Here is a 21,385-nt window from a genome sequence, read left to right as displayed (position 1 = left end):
TTTTACTATGGTGGAGCCACTGCTCAGCCTTTGTATGAGAAATGCTTTTCAAACTACTAACAAGGTTTCAGTTCTATTTCTTAAGAGTAGAAAACACTGCACTTTTTACCCAGGAAATGATTTACAGCATTGCAAGCAGCCCGTTATTTTAGCTTTGCTTCATCTTAAAAGAAGACGCAATGAATGTCAAGATCCACTGTGAAAGTGCTTTTAAAATTTAAAGCCATCAAATAATTTATGGAAAGCCACTGTCTCAAGACTCACGAAATTTATTGACACAAAAAACCAGACATTGGAAAAGTTAATTTCAAAATTTCTAAATAAGATTGCTTAACACGGCCTATTTTCAGATTGATAAGGAAATGCTCTGGGGGAAAATACATGCCATTTCGCAGGGTATGTCAGACAAGTGCTAGAGAAGGCCTGATTCTTCGGCAGGGCATCCCTCGGCTGCCCCTTTCCATTCACCCCTGACTGTATCTCACGACCGACTGTACTAGAGCAGGAGATCGGATGGCGTTTACCTTTCCTCCTCTCTCCCCCTCACCAGCCTGCGCCTTCCTTCTCGGTTCCCGACTGCCTTGCATGTCTACGCTCTCCAGTGAGCCGGACTGGGTGACTGTGCAGAAGATGACACCATACTAAATCTAAGGACAAGGGAATTTTTTCTCACCCTTGATACCATGAAGCAGCAATTTGAGACTTGTATTCTGGTGCCTTCTAATGAACATACAGGAGCATAAGCTGTAATAAATGCAGTAGGTGACAATGTGGGGTTTTTGAAGTCATAGCTTTTCTCTTTAGGTGTTTAGGACAGAATTCACCAGCAGAAGGTCTGTGCATTCTGCCAGGCTTTGGAGGCCAAGCGGTGCAGAAGGTTTGGGCAGGGAACTTCACCCCTGGAACAGCAGCAGGAATCTGTCTTGCATTTAATCCCAAATTTAGTTTCTAATGGAAACAGAGGGAGTGGGGCACACCACCTGACTTTGCAGGGAAGGACCACAAACTTATAGACGCAAACAGAATTCAAAGCCTGTGGGCCATTTTTAATAGCTCTGGCACTCAGCAGGATTAACCTTGCAGCCTTGGCATCGCATCCCACAATAGGGTACAATTCAGCAGCTTCCTCTTCATGGCTCATATAGATCTGGTTTGTTTTAGCTAGTAAGTCAACTATAAAGCTACATAAAAACATCAAACAGGCCTACATCTAAAATGTTGAGTTTAGAATTAAGTAGTCACTTAACAACCACCAGCCATATGTAGAAAGATAACTGGTAGCAAATTTGTTTATTTAAACTCAAAAGAGGAAACAATAAAACTGTCAATTTGAAAAATGTAAACTAATTATTATTTCCTCTAACTGCACGCATCGCCTTCCAAAATTCTGTGAGAGAGAATAAATGAAGAATCAGACAAAACCACTCTAACCATTAGGTGTTGTGGAATGTGTTACTTACTACAACGATACGGAGAATCCTTTAACCAAAGAAAGAACTAAAGCTAAATGGGGCTTTTCACAATAAACACTCATTGCAGGAAAAGATTACTCTCTCAGGATCGCTCTGTCGCTTGCAGCTACAGAAGAACTTAGTTTTCTTCATCCGAGGAGAGACCTTCGATTTCATCTCTGTCTCCTCCAATTGCCATCCAGAACGCTTTGGCCACCTAACAACGGAAAAAAAGATGGGAAAGGGAGAAAAATTCCCCTCAAATAACTGAAGATTTTGCATTCACCATCCAAAAAATAGAAACTGAGCAGCAGCTAAATCTAGCAACCACGTTTCTAGATACAATGCTAATCCTCTCTGAAGTTAAGAAATTTCAGCCACACCAATAATTTAGAATTCATGGGAGGCATATGTGACACAAAACTTACGCTAATTAAGCATGATTACATTTTCCTTGAGATCAAGGCTTTTCCATTGACTTAGGCGGAAGATGGCTTACACCCTCAGTGACTGCAGGGCCTTCATTTCAGAAATTTTGAAAGGGGAAAGCTTTTTCTGGTGTTTCAAAATTCCAGGTTTGTTATTCAGTTCTTGGGAGATACCAGGCAGTCTTCCCTAGGACTGTGCAGTTTGTTCTTACTACTCTTAACATAGGAACTCTACAAGAGAAGTAACTATGGCTTAGAAAGGAAAACCCCATTTTTAATAATTTCAATGCCAATTTCAAAACCTCACCTTTTCCGCGTGTAGTTTTCTTTGTTCATGAGGCAACGTTGCAGCTTTATCTGCGAAAAAGAACATGACTTAGGTTGTCAACCTCAGGAGTAAGCAGGCAGAGAACTGCCTATTGCAGCTGGTTTTAGGGGACTACCAAGAAACTAGTTCAAGATCATAAAAAAGGAATCTTCTTTAGTAAAAGCAATTACAATTCCCAAACACCAGAAAGCCGATGCTTCTGAGCACACTGGATTTCATCTCAAACATCTGAAGCTTTAAACAGCAGATTGGCACGCAGTTGTAGAGCAAAAAAAAGAAGTTTGTTTATAGAAAACTGTGTAGCATTAGTTCATGGTGGACAAAATCTGTGTGATAGCAGTCAGCTGAGCAATATCTACTTCTTTCAAAAGCACTATCAAGATGAAGGGCAAATTAATGAAAAGCTCAGCTACTTATAAAAAACCTCGGACAGGAGAACAGGAATTTGTACAATCTTCCCAGTTCACACACTGGCTTTCATGCCGTCGAGTGATTAGAATATACTGCTATAACTCAGTACTACTCTCCCTGGTACATTACCTTTCATTTCTTTCAGCTTTGAAAACAGCCTTTCAAAGTTCTCCAGGTCACCGTCTCTTGTGGTTAGGCTGGCTAACTCTTGAATGTCCATATCTAACATGGGATCTGAAATAAATGCACATAGGTTGGTTTAAGGTAAATTAGTCTCTTTTGTCAGCAGGTATGGAAGCCTTTCTGATAAAAACAGTATTTTAACATCTGCAAATCCCGTTTGCAAATTCCAACCCCATAGGATGGAAAGAAACATTTAATTTACTGATTGTTCTTACAGAAAACTCATGGCATCATTACAGTGGTAATTAATTTTGATACATTACATTGCAAGAGTGTTTTTGAGTTCATCCAATATTTAAGGTTTCTTGCTTATTATAAAATGATCTGTCTAGGAACAGCCACAGAGTAAATTAAAGAGTAATGAGACTATGCTTAGACCACAACTAACAACACCCAACCTTTAGAAGATCCCCACATACAACTTGTAAGAAAGTCCCATCTCCTGGAATGGTGCAATTATTTAAGGACCTGTAGCTTAAAACACCTGAACCTCTTAGGGCTGAGCCAAGTAGAGTGTCCTTCATTCACCTCCTGCTGGGTCAAACTGTAATGATTTTTCGCTGCAACCATAAAGCTCGAAACTTCACTCTTATAAAGATGTTTCTAGATATACACAATATACACAATGGGCACATCAGGAAATTTCACAAAATCAGTTCTGAATGTTTCCAGTTGGCAGTACTGCCGCGACTCTGTCCTATCCAAACTTGGGCCCGTTTTTTCAAGAAGGAGAACACCTAAAGACTAAACAATTAGCTTCTACTGGCTCTGCCAAGCGCATTTATGCCATACTTCTCACTGAGAAAAAGCCAGTGGCTTTCTGGGACCATCCCAGCCAGGGGTGACTGCTCCAACATATCTGCCAAGCAGAGAATGAGCTTACCTACAATGTCGTCAATCTGTAGGTTGGTTGTGCTAGCTCCATCTTCTCTGTTGTCTAAATGGGATTCTTCTCTGTCTGCTGATGATGGATTGGACTGTCAGGAAACAAATAGATATTAGACTATCCAATAATGAACCTAAAAAGCATCATCAGCAAATCAGCTGCTTCTAGCTTGACTTCAAAAACTTACTCTTCATCTTGAACTGTTACTTACTGCAAAACCTGTACCACGTGTATTATGAAAAGCCACTTTTGCAACGCTGTACATAGGTACTACACAAAGCTTTTCTCTGTTAGGTTTGTTGTTGTTTTTTAAATAACACTATCAAGTGATAGTTTTTGTTTTGCACAAAATACTGCTCTTGGATATTAATGAAAAACAACATCTTGAATTAAGCTTTTAATAATCTTTCCTTGGCTCCAGTGGTTTGTATGGGGTAAAGCATTTACACCGTGCTGAAGCCAGTGTGATGAACACCTAACAGCTTTCCACACTGAGCACACAATCAGACATCTCCAGGTAAAATGATGAGTTCTGAGGCAACATCCTGAAAAACAGCAAGCTCACAGCCATGAGGTGACAGCTCCTAGGAACAACTGTCTCAGGAGGACATGTAAGAAAAATGCAGATAGTTTTTCATTCAGAAATGTTTCCTTTAAAATACATTCCAATAGGCTGTGAAGCATCCCTTGAGAAAGGAAGAAAAAAAAAAGGCCCCCACCACCACACCAAGTGTGACAATAGGAAAGAGCAACACAAGAAACAGTATGAGCAAAGAACAAGAAATAGGAATTACTGTTTACTTCTGTATCTTGGTTCTCTTCTGACCCAATGCTACAGTTCGCACCTGCTAATGTACTGAGAAGACCAAAGCCCTGGGTCCTGTCTAAAAATAAAACAGCTGTTAGTTTGACAGAAAATGCAATATTATTACAAATATTTGTAACTGGCCAGATGGGATAGAGAATATTTCAGGGAAGACACACACACACACACACACACACACAGAGCACCCTGTAAAACTGTATCAGTGCTCTATTTTAAGCAGAAACTTTTCATATTCTCTAAGCTTTTTTTAAAGCATACTAACAATATTTACTGCTAAATATTACCAACAGGGAATAGATGTGTAAGCCAGAAGAGATGTGAGCTCTTTTTTCTTCATATTTGAAGTCACTGCTCTGTTAGGATTTGGTCTGGCAAATGTCTTCTAACTCCGAACAAGGCGGTTTTCAAAACACAGAAGCAGCATTTGCTATTACTGGCATTCAGTGGACCAGGTTTCACTGTCCATGGGAAGCAGCACTGAGTTTGTGGTTAAATACAGGAAATGCAACAAGTGCTTTTGCTTATACACATATTGTCTAAATAGGTTGAGCACTACAGTAATGGCAAAGTCAATTTAAAAATATCTAATTCAGAATTCACGGAAGGACCCAGCCGTCAAATCCAATGTTTCTTCACACTGCAAGGTGCTTTGGGCTTTCCACATCTACTAACCTACTGTGTATTTCAATGGTATTTTAAAGTCCAACTTAAAAAAAAAGTTAATCCAAACCTAGAACTAATCACCTTTTTCATCTAAGATAACAGATAGAGTACAGTGTTTTACAATTAAACTAACTATTTTTAAAACTTTATTTTTTAAAATAAAATATGTAAGCATAATAGGTAATACTATGGGTTAGTTTTTTTTCTAAGCCGTGTTTTCTGCTGGCCTTGCATTGAGTAATAAATATTTGCAGTTACACTGGGGACTCAGGAGATTTTTCTGAAAATCTTAGTATTCAGTCAATTAAAAAAAATAATGTTATTATCATACTACATACGGCCAGGAAACAATGACCTGTGCCAGAAGAAAGATTAAGATTACTTTTAAAAAAAAAGTGGTTTAAATTAATATTACACTAATGACTAAGCTCTAGACTCAAATGTTGAGATGATGTCATTTTTATGCACTGTCCCAATTTACTTGCCATTTATACAAAATTTCATTTTGAAGAGTTGAATGTGTAACTAAAACCACCAGCTATCTAGAAAACATGTAAACACGTCTCCATTAGAGAATTACTAAGACCTCATTTCCTGTTCAATAATCTTCACTGTGTACTTCGGCTGATGTGTGTCCTGTCCTGTTGCAAGACATGTGAAAGCCCGTGAAGTCCGCCAGCTAAATTAACAGGCAATTGAGTGATAAAAGACTGGGACTCGCAACCCAAAACAAAGTGGCTTCCCCAGGTTTCAGCAGGCTGCGCAAAGAGCTGTCTTTAGAGAAACTGTAAAGCTCAACATCTAGCCAATTTCTGAGTCATGTGAAGCTAGATTGGACATCGCAGTCCAGAATGTACTTGAGAGAGAACATTCCCACGTTGGCAGAGGGGTGGATGAAGTGACCTAATCATGTACCCCTTCATATCTATGAGAGTTCACCCTGTACAGAAAAATGACAGTGGCTCCATCCCCCCCATCACCACATACACATAACCTCAGCCAGCGTAGTTACAAAACGTTGTCCTAGTTAAAAAGTACTGGCATCTACGGCAGGGATCTCTGAAAAGCAGCTATTTGTTTCTGGATCTGTGGTTAGGGAGGTGGCAGACATAACACTTGGTTGCAGGCACACCCTTGAAAAAGCCTTCCTATAAACTCTTTTTTATTGGATGTAAAAGTTATTTCAACTTCTGGGTGCAATTCAGGAAGTGGGTGATGCCTTACAGAGTGTTCTTACAGCATCAAAGCCAAAAACTATCTCACTCAACTTATCCTAATAGTTGGTGGCTCCATTATGCTGGAGTCTATATAATTTCACAGGTGTCACTCATCAATAGTTGCACAGCTCTAGTACACTGTGCTCTGAGCATGGCTTCGAGATTCATATATGCTCATTTCATAGCAAAATGTTTTCCGCTGTCTTTACTATTCTTCCATAGTCTGTCTCTAGCTGACATGTGGTGATGCTGACTTCCATACCAAACTGGAATTAAAAAGTCAAAATTCATAATGTGTTTAAATAACTAAGTTTAAATAGTTCCCCTAAATCATTCTTTGTAAAGAGAGCCAGGCTAATTACTGGCCCCACCCTAGGTAACCAGCCTCAGCTGGGATCACTGAACACATATTTAAGCAGGAAAGTAGCCCAGTAGCCTCGTTCAGAGAGCAATAAATTGTTTGTCTTCCTGCCATTGAGGTCAACTAGCTTTGCTCTTGAAGGGGCAGCTAAAGACAACAGTAGTGCACTACCTTTGTGGCAGGAAGGTGTTAGCTGAAGAACTACTCATGCCCTTCTGCACAAGGGAAAGAAAACCACCTGATTCTCAGATTAAAGAGAGCTCTGAGGCCTGGAGAACCAACAACTTTATACCAACTACAAAAGGGAATTGCCCTCTGAAGACTCTCAGGTAAGACTGCTTGTTTTCCTTTTAGTAGAGACAATACTGCTTTATTTACTCACAAAGCATGTGGTATTACTTGATGTAAAGATGTTTATAACTCAACTATGCTATATTTAATACCTATCTTTTATGAATTGGTGTGAGAATGAATGTATCTAATGCTTAGAGAAAAAAAAAAACAAAAGGTGAAGAATTTTCTTAATAGGTATGTGAAAAAAGAACTGTATTTGGGTAAAACACAAGATAGAACACCTTAAAATAGTATGGGTTTAATGCTTGTACTTGAAAAAAGTCATTCCTGCTCTGTCTGTAAACTTAAATTCTCATACAAACACCTGAAGTAAGGCAGCACTGTAAATTGGCTTTTTGGATGGCTACACGTAACAGTGCTATAAGCCTTTACTACTACACAAGTATCTTATACTCTATGACTGCATAGTTCCTAAATGGCCAGCAGTCGTAGGTAATTCAGTAGAAAAGCTAAAGTTTGATTTACGTGGTGGCCAGTTTCCAGGATCAGGAGGAAGCTGAAAACAAAAGATACATTACAGGTTGTAAGAAGTTTTATTTTAAGTAAAATGAGCTCAACAATTTCCCTTTGAAGGCATAGTCAGGCTGCAACAACTTCCAAATATAGTTCACTTCCTGAGGGGTTTGTAGTACCGTGCATCAATGCTGTGTGGTTTCTGTACCGTGGAGATAAAAAATCTGGATTTTCAAGGAGTCTGACCTTTACAGAACACACTAATGATGCATAGGAATTTCCCCCCACGAAGAACTGAGCATGTGACTAAGTTCTGTTCTTCTGTAATGTGGCATCTGTCAAATGCAGGAAATACACTGTTAAGAAAAATGTTTTCGCACTAGTGAGATAACTTTACACCATCTCAAATGGCTACCTATTTCTCTACAATGGCTAAATTAAGTTAGAACCAACCTTAACCTCATTCTGATGTGGTATGAGAAATACTCAAAAGGCTACCTTAAAAAAAAATTTAAAAAGATTATTGGTTTAGTAGTTCTCATCCTAGTTCTACTGAGTCCCAGTCATCATCTTGCAGTTACAGGAACTACCAGAAGCCTCTCGGCACTTGAAATCATTACACAGTTAAAAGACGTAGGAAGGAAAAAGCCACAACAGTGGAAAATTGTACCTCAGGGAGCAGACAGACATTGGAAGGTTGCTAGTGGGATGAGACTTTGTGAAATAAGAAATGTAAGGCCAAGCACTCCCCAAGAGTTTAATCTTCTACATTTCCTGCAACAGCTTGTGTTATTAGAAAGGTAATTAAAGGTTTTCAAGTAAATGGAAGTATCTACACTTGCAATAACTCTGGGCTAGGCACAGCATTTCCTTTTCTAATGAGTCTAATCCTAAAGTGATTTTTCCAAAATTCTAACTCTACCTGATAATCAATTATCTGCAGGAAATTATCTGAGGTTGCCTGTTTTTTGCACTGTTTTCAAAAAATTCTGTGGTTTCCATGTACTCAAGAGGGGTCTTTTGCAGGGAAGACAGTCCTTCTTGCCATGCACTTAGTATGTCCTTCGACAGACGTTTGAAATCGCTTCTTTGCCAAATCTCATCTCTGTGCTTGCTATTCTCATCCTTGTTTCAAATATTTTTTCAAAAAACTATAACAAATTTGGAATTTAACACTTACTTCTTCTACACCAAACCATCGGTTTTTAGACCAAGCTGATAATGACTAGCTATTTGCTGCTAGAGTTTGGGGAACAAGTTTTCATTTTTCATTGAAATTTGAAGAGTTAGTGGAATATTTAGCTCAAGTTATTGGTAGAGAGCAAGTCAAAGTACAGAGAGAACAGGAACAGATGCTGAAACCGGAATAAATCTCACCCATTGCCTGTAAGTTTCTCTGTGCATCAAGGGACAATGAAAGCAATACCTGAAACCCCACTATTCCATGTAAAAGGTTGAAGAGTGCTCTAGTTCTCTTTATACTGACGCAGTGGCAGTAGCACTGTAGGTGCTCAGTTTAAGCTTTTGCTAAAAATACTAAGCCCTCTAGGCCTTGCATTCTCCAGAATTCATATAAAAGGTATGTGTTACATACCGCTCTTCATGACTACGTTGGACCACACGTTGGCATTCAAAGCCTGTACAATTCGTTTCACTCCAGTGGACTCTGGAAAGTCATCTAAACCAAAACACAAAGACATTGCACTCCTAACAATTAGATCAAAAAACATTACATGCCTAAAAGTAAAAAGGTGTGTGTCTGAATGCCTGTCCTATCTTACTGCAATCAATATAAATTACTACTTTTGTTAGGAAACACAGATTTCTTGCCTTTGCTCCATGAGAGGCCAAACAAATCTAAATTAATGCCTCACTTCTTGGTCTAGGCTTCCAGGTATTATGAACTGTGAGCTCTTAGCCTTTTGTAGAGATCTAAATTCTGAGTGGTTTTGTTAAATATTTAGCATGAGGCCTATGTTGTTAAATAACATATAAGTAAATTTAATAATAATAGACAATTTTTAAGTTGCTCTTGAAAGCAAGGCATCTTTTACCCCAAGATCTTTTAGAATGCTGTATGGCATAAAAATAGATGCTAGAATTATTTTACCTTCCTTTAGAAAGTAAAGAACTTCAGGCAACCATTTAAAAAAGGTGCGAAGCTTGTTAAAAATGAAAATGATCATTGTAAAGCTATTTCCACAACAGCTAACTCCAAATGTTCCAGTAATCCTGTGAATTACAGTAACTTGAAAGACTAGGGAAAGCATTATTCAGACTTCAACTTATTTACTGAATAGATCTGACACCACTTTGTATAAAGTCAGTTTTCCCATTTCGTCAGTTTAGTCAGCTTCCCATGTTTGTACAGGTCTCACAAAGCAATAGGGGGAAAAAAAACCAAACCCTTTGGATACAAAAATGTGATTGCTTAAAAATCAAACTCTTCTAGGATGACTCGGGGACAGATGTAGTAATTGAAACTGCCTTTAAAAATAATTTAAAGCTGTCTATGACCCTTTAGATCAAATATTTTGCCCTCTACGACACTGCTGTTTGGTTTTGTGTAAGAGTCATTATCAATAGTGTCACTTTAGAGTTCTTGTCCTTACTGCACAACTGACTGCCAGTGTAGTCATAGCAAGAGCTCCAGTTCGTTTGTGATGAGCTGCCAGAAATGTCATAATTTTTAAACAGATATTGGCCCAGTATGTTTACTGCAACCATTTTATCTTTTGTAATTCATACAGCATGTTTATGGGGTAAATATGTTAGTCAGTAGCGTACACTTCCTCCTATGCATGAGTCACAGTGAATCAACTACTATATTAAAAATCCAGGAAAGAACATGTATCTTAATACTCCAAAGATTAACATCCTGAGTTGTTATTATTCCCATTACTTATATTATTTAAATAGTAAACAGCTTGTTCTTTACAAAAACTACTCAATAGAAAAAAACTTGACTTAATGTTACTAGTATTTCCTTTTAAAGCACTTCATACAAAAACTTTAGTGTAAGGTTTCTATAAATCAGAAGTATGCATATCCCTCCCTCCCTGACTAACAAAGTGCCAAAAAGAAATGTATCTTTAAAGAGAAGGCAGGGGGAGAAGGGATGATCTTAGCTACTCAAGATACGATTTTTATCTAGGCCTTTAAAGGGGGGAAGGGGTGGGACTTGAGTTCTAGTTTAGGCCTTTAGACTAAATAATTTTTGGTGACAGCTATGTACTAGGTGAACCTGAAATAGAGCAAATGTTAGTGACTAATTCCACTCAAGCCTGGAAACGGAGTCAGTTATCTCATTTTGGCTCTATAGAGGCAAGATGTAAACACTTTTTTGTATCACTGAAATGAGGAGATAAGGCTGATGCTGATAAGGCTGTCAGGAAGTGCATAGTCACTTTTCAAGAGTGGAACATCACACATCACACTTTTAACTTTGCTTGATGGGTTTTTTCAAGTTATAAACGTATGGTCAGCCAGTGATTTTGAAACTGGTTTATTTCCTGTGTAACAGTACATGCAATTCTAAAATGTTTTTAACAATCTCCCCTTTTCAGCCTATCATGTCACTGTTTGAATAATGTCTATCTTCTCTTGGTATGTACAATAATTTTAAACGTCTTTTTTAAAAAGACAAAGAATTTTCCTGCCCTTGTGCATCTCTCTGGTTCTTGTTTTTCAGATTTATTTCCGAAGTGGAGTATAAATGCTTCTGATCTATCAATACAGTCCTAGGATTAGTGCCAGAAAAAGGAGCAGATATTATTTTTATGTAGGTGCTACATAAACAGCAGCTGTATTTGGGAGGAGACAAATTGAATTTCTTGGAGGAAATAACCTCCTCCTCCTGACCTTTTATAGCTGAGACTAAGCCCCACCAACTAGGAGCGTTCCCTGCTGTAATCATGTAGCACATAAATAAAGTTATGCCCCTTGCAATTGTTTAGAAGATATTTTGGTGTGTTTTTTCATTCTAAAAATTATAACAGAAGTAGCAGTCCTACCATCTTCATCAGGCAGTTCCTCAGGGCTAAGTTCTACCAGTTCAAAGCCGTGCTTGATGCACCACTCTTGAGCTTTCTGTCTGTTAACACCTAAAGTTGGGAAACAAAAATGCTGAATTACACATTTGAGACTAATATCAGCAGTTGAATCTTTAGCTACATTTTATTCCCTCAAAGTTGTTTGCTTATTCTGGATTGTATGGGGGAAAAAGTATCTAGTAGCTGGTGCAGGTCCTCCATTCACTTTGAATTTCATTCCTAAAACTCCAGAGTTAAACGAACTCCTCCTTTGAATTGTTTTTTTCAAATACCATAAAATCAAATGGTTTTGCAGTGGGTACTCAAAGGGAAATGTAAGTGAAGTGCCACAGTGAATGAAGACTTCTATTAACCCTAGGTTTGAATCTGAACTAAGTTGACATACCTGTACCTTACAACTTGCTGTTGTACTGCATATACTAATCTAGAACCAAAGCATACATGCGTATTTAATGTCCAAATTAAGTCAAAAAAGATGAACATACTTTCCACTGTAGTTAAGCAACCAATGGTCATCCTCATTCTTCACCAGAGAGGATTGTGCACATCCACTAATTACGAATGCCTGTTTAGTTAGCTTGCAGTGCTTGCTGGTATACTAGGAATGGGATACACAGAGCTCATTTTAAGGAAGCTTGTAAAATTCTGATTTAGTTTTAACCACAACTAGCTTAAGACTCTTCTGTTCCTGGTCGCAAGAGTAACCTGACTCTTCTCAATTAAGTCTCAAGCCCAGTCTCACGCATTTTGAGAAAAAACTGTGTTGATTTAACTAGAAAATAAATTATTAGGCAAGGTTAGTAACTCTAAGTCAGTTTGGAACTTCTTTGGATTTCATACCATTTTCAGATACTCTGTTACAAACCAGGATCATGACTTCTGGTAACCACTCTTCTGTCAGGGGAAGCCATTCAGAGACACTATCAAGTCCAGATTTCTAAAGGGGAAAAAAAAAGTTATTTGGAATACATCCTCAAATACTTCAGTTTTTAAACTAGTTTTAAATCAATTACGTGTAGATGAGGTGCTCAGGGACATGGTTTAGTGGGCATGGTGGGGTTGGGTTGGGTTGATGGTTGGACTTGATGATCTTAAAGGTCTTTTCCAACCTTAATGATTCTATAATAGTATTAGAATAAAAGCAATGAAGTAAGGAAATATGCTGGGCTGCATATCAAGTATGTTTAAGGCACTTATGTTCTAATCCAAGAAGTTGACTTATACACAACTTCCTTCTGATTCTTGACTTGCCTTACAGATGAGTTAATCCTACTGCCTTGGACCTCATGTTTAATGAGGTGTTTTCTCATTAAACATGAAAACATGTTTTCATGTTTAATATTAATTATGCAATCCTAGTGTAGATCAGGAAAGATTTTTACTTAAGGCTAATCATGAGTATTTCATTTTAAGCATATCTCGGGTTTAATGTGCAGCTACTCCATCTTCCACACTGAAGTGGATGTTACGGGGACTGGTGAACTACTCCCATTGCTCTAGTTTATTCTGAGACAGCCCTGAGATGTCTGGTTAAAGGTATCTTTGCAGAATGTGTGGTATGTACCCTTTCCCATCTGTGGTGAAAAACAGTTCTTAGAATTTTTTTTTTTGTCTCAGAATCTTTCTGGCTTTTGCTAAAGCACTGTTTTCACTGCTGCCAGCTTGGTAGAAACAATTTTGGGTAAAATGATAGCACTGAATCTTACGTTTAGCTCCCTCATTCTTGGCTATCTTGAAGCAGTCTTTCTGAACTAGCATCAGCTAGGAGTAAAGTTGGAGGTGGTGGGCTGGAGGAGGATTTGCCTAACTTAGTGGCGTATTTGCATCCTGAAAACCTCTCTTCCAGTTGGAGTATAATAGTAAAAGGGAAGGAAACTGCTTCCATTGTTAGCAGGCATAATTTAACATTGATCTACTGACAATTAACAGAATAGCCTAAAAGGAATGGATGGCACAAGATGAAGAGAATATAATTTGCAGTTATCACTCTGATAAGGCAACTATATCATACAGATAAAGCAATATAATGAAGCAGAAGAGTCTTACTATTGTGCTGTCGAAGTACACGACAAATGCTTGCACAGATTCAGCAATATCTCCAGTAACAAGAAATGTGTTTGGTACTACACAGAGGTGAATATCTGCAGAATAATATTTATTATCTATTGTCCAGGGGTAAAAATTCACTCTTCCACTTGTAGTTGCGCCCACAGTAAGGTCATCTTTTCCTGTGATACCTGCGTAAAAGAAAATGAATGAGACAGTTGATAAAACCAGCATCAAGATAATTTGTCTAGAGAAGCTTGGTACAATACCAATACAGAGCCATCTTTACTCACTATAATAAAAGAGTATATATTTAAGATCTTTAAAAATTCAACCTCAATTTGTTACTCTGTCCTCAAGTTTATTACTTAGCTTTCAAAAGAGTTTTCTCATAAGAGTTTATTATCTAGCTTTCAAAATAAAATATGGTACAGAAGCTCTTCAGAAAGCAAGCCTTTCTTCTTGGAAATGCCTTTTAAAGTGTTAGCCTCAAACTCACTACCTGTAAACAGGATGTATGGAGAGAATACCTAGACTTTATTACAGCAGAAACAAACCTTGCATGTTCGTTCAGATGTAAAGAACTGTTTGACTGTGACCAAAACCTGAAGGTAACTAATGAGAAAATAACCAAGTTACTACAATTCAGTTGCAATTCCCATTAAATTCCATGTAGGAGTTCGACAATTAAAATCCAAGGCAGTGCTTTGATAATGTAATGTTAAACACTGTCCTTCATGTGCTGGTAGCAACCTTCACAGTGCACACTCATAGCATGACAGCCACCTGGTGGAGTTGAATTATAGTTAGTACCAGAGCACCCCACCTATACCTCGCTCGAAAGGGCAGAATATCTTGTTCAAGCTGGACAAACCTATGGGCACTTTAAAACACAGGTCAATTGTTCCCCAGATAGTCTGGACATGAATTTTATCTTATCAATAAAAATGCAGGAAAAACTCATTGCCAAGGTTGCCATAGAAAGGTTCAATGATTTTTGCAACTAACTGCAAAGTCTGAGAAATCTGGTGAATGAGCATGGTGCACAGAGCAGCACAAAGGAGAGCTCTTAACCAGAAGGGTTGTTTGCAGCAGTGAGGAGGACGACAACACAGGGAATCTGAGGGCAAAATTTGACACAGAAAATTTGTGTCAAAATTTGGAAACGGAAACCTGGGAGGGAATCTCCTGTCCAGGTTTCTTGGGAAAAAAAAAAAGCCACATCTATATTATCTTTTTTCCAGTTTAAGAAAGTTTGACTCTTTAATTTGGATGACATTAGTTTTCAGAGTAATTGGTCTTCAATCAGAAGCTATTCTGTGATAAGACTATCCACGTCACCTTGGGGCCAGGTGATGATGACACTGAGTTAATACCAAACAAACCTTGACTCTGAACTTAGTATTATTACAGCACTACCTTGTTCATATAAATATGGAAGAGACTACCAATACATTTAACCAAAATCAATAATCTTGAAAGATTTCTATTCTTTCATGGCTTTTTTTAATACCTTTAAAGCAGTACACATCAGTTCTAGTGGCACATAAAAGCTTGTTTTCCCATGCTTATCTTAAAAACTTGTACACATGGATCTCTGCTTGCCCTGCAACACTTCATAGTAATACTGCGGTCACTTTCCAGCAGGTATCTCTATCCTGTTTGCATTAGCTGATATTATGCGGTACTGACGTGAAGCAAACACCTATGCACTCATCTTCCAGGGAAACACAAGAATAGCTTTTCAGAAAACCCAATCTTTTCAATTTAGGCTACACAAATACATCAAGTCTACTTTAAAAAAACTACCCTCCTATCCCCCCTGAGTAATTAGTAAAATAGATCATCAAATGATAGATAGCATGTCACTTTACAAAATCTATAGCTTTAATGTACATATTCTGTTATAATAAAGGTGTTTTGGTAGATGACAAGTTATTTTTTTCTGCTATAAAACAGGAGCTTTTAGAATTACTAGATGTGAAGTGCTATATTTGGTATAATTTATTTTGGTATCTTTGGTAAACAGGACTCTATTTAACATGTGCCAATTGCTACTAGTTTCTTTTAAATGGGTATTAGGGCCAACAGAGGTAGCTTTCACTCTGCTTAGATACGACAAAATTATAGCAACTGGGAGAGGAAACAAGTTAGGCAGACAACGTCACTGTGCATGTCCAAAACACAAGGATGCCTTTTCTTTCTGGAATTATCTGTTGCCTAGCTTTTCAAATGCAGGCATAATCTTAATTTTCTGCCCTGGAAACCAGATGTTTTGTTTGGTGGTTTTGAATGCTACATAAAATATGCTATAAATTTCCCTTCACTAGTGTTTTGACAGTTAAAAATAACTAACTAACTAAAAATCAGTTCTAAGCCAACAGAATTGCAAGTCAATGCCACAAGAAGCTAAGAATAAAGGAGCCCATAGAAATTATTGGAACACAGAAAATCGGCAATAAGACTCAAAGCCAAAGGGAGGAAAACAGGGTGAGGAAAGGAAGTCAGTTCAAAAGTTAGTCAGTGAAGTTAGCTACCCTAGCAAGAATACAAAAGGAAAGAACTTATAAAAGATTTTCAAAAGCTGGTATGAAAGAACTTTCACATTTGCTTTGTAAGTGATTTTTTTTCTTACAAAAGAGTTCATGGACAAATTTAGGCCTCAAAGTACTGCTAGAAGAATGAGGACGTGCCCCTTTTCATTTACATGCTACTGTATTTTAAGCAGTCTTCTTTCATCCCATTGTGCTTCTGATTACCCATCATTCATCCAAAGAGATTTTGCCAATCCCCTGTGAAATTTCTCTCCCAGTAAAAATGGATGTTGCACACTAAACTCAAAGGACTGCAGGAACTTTCTGAAAGGATTCAGACTTGCTATGTCTCAGCCTCCACGTAGGGTTGTAACAAATTACTGCAAAACAGCCTGATTACTCATGGCAGGAAACTAAATGCAGTTTGGGTATCTTGTGAATAGTTCTCTTCCACAAAAGTCACTTCAACCAATTAGTTTTTGGCCTTTAGAGTAAACGAGCAGAGACTACAAAAGAAATATATACTGAAACTGAGTTGGCAAGGATATATTCTATGTTGGAACTAGTTTTAAGGACTACATTTGCCACCTCCAGGTTCCAGGAATTTCTTTCCAAGACAGCCTATATTTTAATGAAAAAAGTAAATTGGCCAGAATAGTTTCATATCTAATTTTACAGAATATTCAGAATAAACCCCAAAGTTTTATTTGGATACAGAATAAACTTCTAGAAAATTAATATGGCAAAATGAGGTGGCTTGTCAAACTTATCTCTAGTGAGTTACTCACTTTTAATTTTAAATTCCCCAGCCATTGAAAGTGTCAGTGGTTTGCCATCCAAAGAGCTTGGAAAACCAACTGAGTCACTCTTTGACCACAACAGTAGGCAGGCCTACTGGGCTGACTTAATTAGCTTGCCTTTTCATAGAGCAGAAGTGGCTTGTTTGGATGACAGGAATGCAAACGGACTCCAAATGCATCACCATTAAAGAGTACTAAAAACATGCACGGAAAAGTTCATGCCACAAAAGAACATTGCTTAGTGGCATTCAAAAACATGATTTAAAGTTCAAGGTCCTCTAAGAAATGCTGCAACTACTAACGCTGGACACTTCTTTTACTGAAATAACTTTTACAGTCTTACCAAGAACTGCTGAATACTAATGAAGACATAATGTATTTCAGTGTCTCACACTTCTGTACAAAAGCACTTTGGAGCAATAGAAGCTTCTTCATCTACAGTGGCTAGGATCCAAACAGACCATTTCTAAGCCAGCTCCAGTATCATCCTCGGGTCATTACCTCCTGCATACATTGGCACTCTTCACCTAAATCTCCAGAGCCCCTGTACTAATGCTGACCTGCGCTAAGATCACCACATTTGTTTGACGTGGACAACTATCTTCCTCCAGCTTATCCCAGTTCATGACTCACTTTGCCCATTTTCTATTGGAAAACCATTTAAGAACACAACAGCAACTGACACATGAGATCAGTTTATGGCTCAGTAACTTATAGTGACTGGTATCATATAGCTCGATGAACTTCCAAACTTCTGTGGAATCTGTCCAGAGGAAAAGGTTTTTTTTCTTCCAAGCAGTCAGTCAGTAGCTTCTGTTTTTCAGCAAATTCATTAGTTGTGTCCTTTCTTTACTCACCAGTATCTATAATTTTTAATAACTGGACAAAATTCTGACCAATACTTTTGGAAATTAATTTCAGCTATCTATTTATGTAAATGTTTGCTCATTTTACTGATTTAAACTTGTTAACTTTTAATTTCATGAGCTTGCGTATAGACAAGATAAATTAAACAATGGTTCAGAAGACAAGGAAAAGGACGTGGCAAAATTGTAAAACCTAACATCCACTCCCTTTTTGTAATACAGAGGCTTAGTAAGTATTCTCTAAGGGCAAGGCAGCAAATAGTTTTTCAAAAGAACTGGAGACCAGAAATAACTTTTCAGAAAAGAGCTGAATGATAATCAAAGAACCAGATGTAGATCTCTTGCCGCTTGCTGCAGTGTTCCCTGTTCTCTAATATCCAACTGATATTTAAGCACTTCTATGATACTGTGTGTTTAATAGTAATATTTTTTTCAGAATCATTACAACTCCTCTTTGCAGGTTTTTTTTTTCCAAATGGTTTAAGGTATTGATCACTCTTCCTAGTGTTTTTGAGATTGAATACATGCTATAAGAACATAATTCAGTTTTCTACAATGCCCTACATGATCCCAAGTCCTCTTAGTTGGCAGGTACACCAAGTAGTTCTTGCATTCTGGGCCTTGAGAGCCACCTGGTGGAATACACCGTAAAAAATACTCCTGCAAATTGCACAAGGAGTAAAGAGAACTCAGAAATATGCATTCAATGTAAATATTTTGTTGTGGGGGAGGAGGGGAGTGGTAAACAGTCAAAAAAGAGGAAAAAAAAAAAATCACAACAGACAGTATTTATCTGTTGGCCAGCATTTTTAAAAATTAGAACAATCCTATTTGCTGTTTTAATTTGTGATAATTATCCAAGAGAAGAGCCAGTCCTATTCTGTGCATTTTAAATAACTTTGTTTTGCCACAGTATCTAATGAAATAAACTACTCGGAGTATCCCACAGCAACTTGAAAGAATAAAAATATATCTAGCAAATGTACCATAATATTCTTCTCATCCTCAAGCCATTTCCTACTTAATAGGATGAAAACACTCAAAAAAGCCTTGTAATTAGCCTGGAAAGTTCTGGCAGGCAGCAGGAGAAATCGGTTCTTTTACACCTCCTAACAGTGGCTTCTTTCTACTTATAAAACAGGTTTGCCTAGAAAAAACACATATCAGGGAAATCCATCAACACAGTGGCAAACACAGGGATAATACTGATAAGGGCTTTGTTTCCTGTTTCTGTTACAGATTCAAAACCCAGCTGCTATATGGATCTGACAAAACAACGCAGTATTTAATAGCATATTTAACCATGCATATTGTATCTATCTCAAACACTGTACTGCCTCAGAAGTGCTAATATAATGGTCTTGTTCTCAACATTGAGCTAAGCCATTCTCAGATAATGCCTTTAACCTGGTGTGATGCTTTCACACTGTAAAAGCACAAGTTCTGAGAATTGCACCAGTATTTTGTACCAACCCACCAAAACCCCTTAGCCCAGCCTACTACAGCCAGCCACAGCTGCCTTGAACTTATCAGTATGTCCTTGAATGTTTTACAATGCTTGTTCTGCTTATGCTCCTGGAGCTGATGTAATTTCACTTGTTATACAAAGCAGGAACTTAATTCTTGTGGTATTTATTTTAGTAAATGATCATGTTTCTTTCAGGAAGATTTTAATGCCTTTTGTGAAGCAACCCAATCAGAAGACACAAAGACTATCTGTAAGACTCCAGTTTTGATACTGGAAAACAGTGGAAGCCTAGACACTTCAAAGTGAGTACTATTTAAAAAAAAACATGAAGTTTTAAGACTTTCTCAGATTAAATAGCACTTTTATAAAGCTTTTTGCTCACCTTCCTTTTTCACTTGTTTAATTTCATTACGAAAAGTAGTCAAAGGAAACCTACAGGCACCTTGAATAATTCCTTCTAACTTGCTTATACCTTCCTCAAAAACAAGCAACAACCAAGAATAAGATTTTACAGAAACTTATTCTTCTTTGGTATGAAATCCTTAAATAATTCAATATTGACCTAGCTGCTTTGACAGACTAGCCTTTGACTGCAGACCTTGTACTGTCATTCTTGTTTCAAAATGTGGTTTAATGAGATGGAGGGAGCCAGTCCCTGGGGGCAGCCCTGTGCTTTATCAGGCTCCTAGGTAAGATCTTACTCAGAAACAGCCAAAAAAAAAATCCAGAAAAGGGGTTGGGGCTGTTGATAAGTTATACATCTTAGTATGCACATCAAACTGTTCATGACAGTTGCCTAAAAAGCAAGGCTGTACTAACAAGCCACAACAGCAAAACCACCAAGATCTAAACAGCTTTTTCCTGGAATCCCCCTGATTTTAGAATTACTAAAAATTCCACCGAAGTTTTCTCTATTATCAGGTCTTATTCTCCTGTTCCCTTTTCAAGCCATAAAAAGGGGAACTGGGTTCCAAGAAAACCACTTCCTACAGAATGAATTCTACATATTTGATATGGACTAAGTGTAATCCACAATTCTGACAACTGCAGAAAGGAAGAATTTTTTAGCTTTCCCTTTTTTGTGCTTCGGCATTGGGACAACAAATGGTCTAATGCATGAAAGCAAGCCCAAATAAAGCAAGAGTTCAGACCCACCAGGAATTTTAGAAATTCTACCATCCCTAAGGACCAAGACAGTCTGTTCACTTCATAAATGGAAAGATGAAACCAAAGGCACAGTATTTAGCCTGCATTTGTTTTTCCCTTGCTCCTGAGGCACTCTGGTTGCTCTGGTGTCCCCCCCCGTCTTGTTCTAGAGCCCACCTGGGCCACTGTAAAACAAATTCATTTTTGCACTCTATGTGTGAATGACCAGAATGGCCAGCAGCAAACCTTATGGTCTCATGAATCTGTTCTTCATTTGTTATTCTACAAAGTATTATTTTTATTCAGCCTCAAGGCAATTCTTAAATTGTTTAGTCCAGCTATAACTTATGACAGTTTAGTCACATGTAAGACATGGCAAGTGGCTGGTGGGTAACAAAGCATTTTGGGATGTGGGGCTTCCTTTTTTTCCTGTGGGTTGTGGTGGTGATATCGCCTTGGTGTCGGAGAGTACAAACACAATCTGCGGCTCTATACCGTCTCTCTTAAATAACTTATTTTCTTAAAGCAATAAGGAGGCCCCTGACGTCCTCCTCAAGGGCAGGTGGTTAAACGCCACAGGGCAGGGGGGGGCGGGTGGCCGCCCTGGCAGGGCTCGGCCGCTCTGGGGACGGTCCGTGAGGGGAGGACAGCCGCCCCTCGGGGCTCCCCTGAGGGCCCGGGCTGGGGATGAGGAGCTGCCAGGCCGAGGCCTGCAGTTGCGGGCAGGTCGGGGCCCCGCGGCTGCGCCCGTCGGAGTCCCGCGGCGGCGACTCACGTTTGACGAGCTCCTCGGCCGCGAAGCCGGCGGCGCAGCTGGTCACCAGCGCGAAGGGCCCCGCCGCCGCCATGGCGCCCGCCGCCGCGCCCCTTCCGGCTCCGCCGCTACCACCCGGCTGCGGGGGGGGTGGGGAG

The 21,385-nt window shown here is 38.6% G+C and overlaps 1 protein-coding gene across 1 annotated transcript; it reads right to left on the bottom strand.

Moving 5' to 3' along the window:
- Positions 1-253: 253 nt before the first annotated feature.
- On the bottom strand, positions 254-21,379 carry AAGAB (alpha and gamma adaptin binding protein). Its single transcript, XM_075159724.1, has 10 exons — positions 21,249-21,379; positions 13,660-13,850; positions 12,454-12,550; positions 11,575-11,664; positions 9,156-9,239; positions 4,489-4,571; positions 3,685-3,778; positions 2,748-2,852; positions 2,187-2,236; positions 254-1,668 (listed from the first exon to the last, which is right to left on the bottom strand). Exons 1-10 carry the CDS (start codon positions 21,319-21,321, stop codon positions 1,591-1,593), a joined length of 945 nt encoding a protein of 314 aa, XP_075015825.1. The 5' UTR covers positions 21,322-21,379; the 3' UTR covers positions 254-1,590.
- Between the last annotated feature and the right edge of the window lie 6 nt (positions 21,380-21,385).

Source organism: Calonectris borealis, chromosome 11 (assembly GCF_964195595.1).
Source record: "Calonectris borealis chromosome 11, bCalBor7.hap1.2, whole genome shotgun sequence".
Lineage (NCBI taxonomy): Eukaryota > Metazoa > Chordata > Aves > Procellariiformes > Procellariidae > Calonectris > Calonectris borealis.
This window is presented reverse-complemented; position numbering and strand designations above follow the sequence as displayed.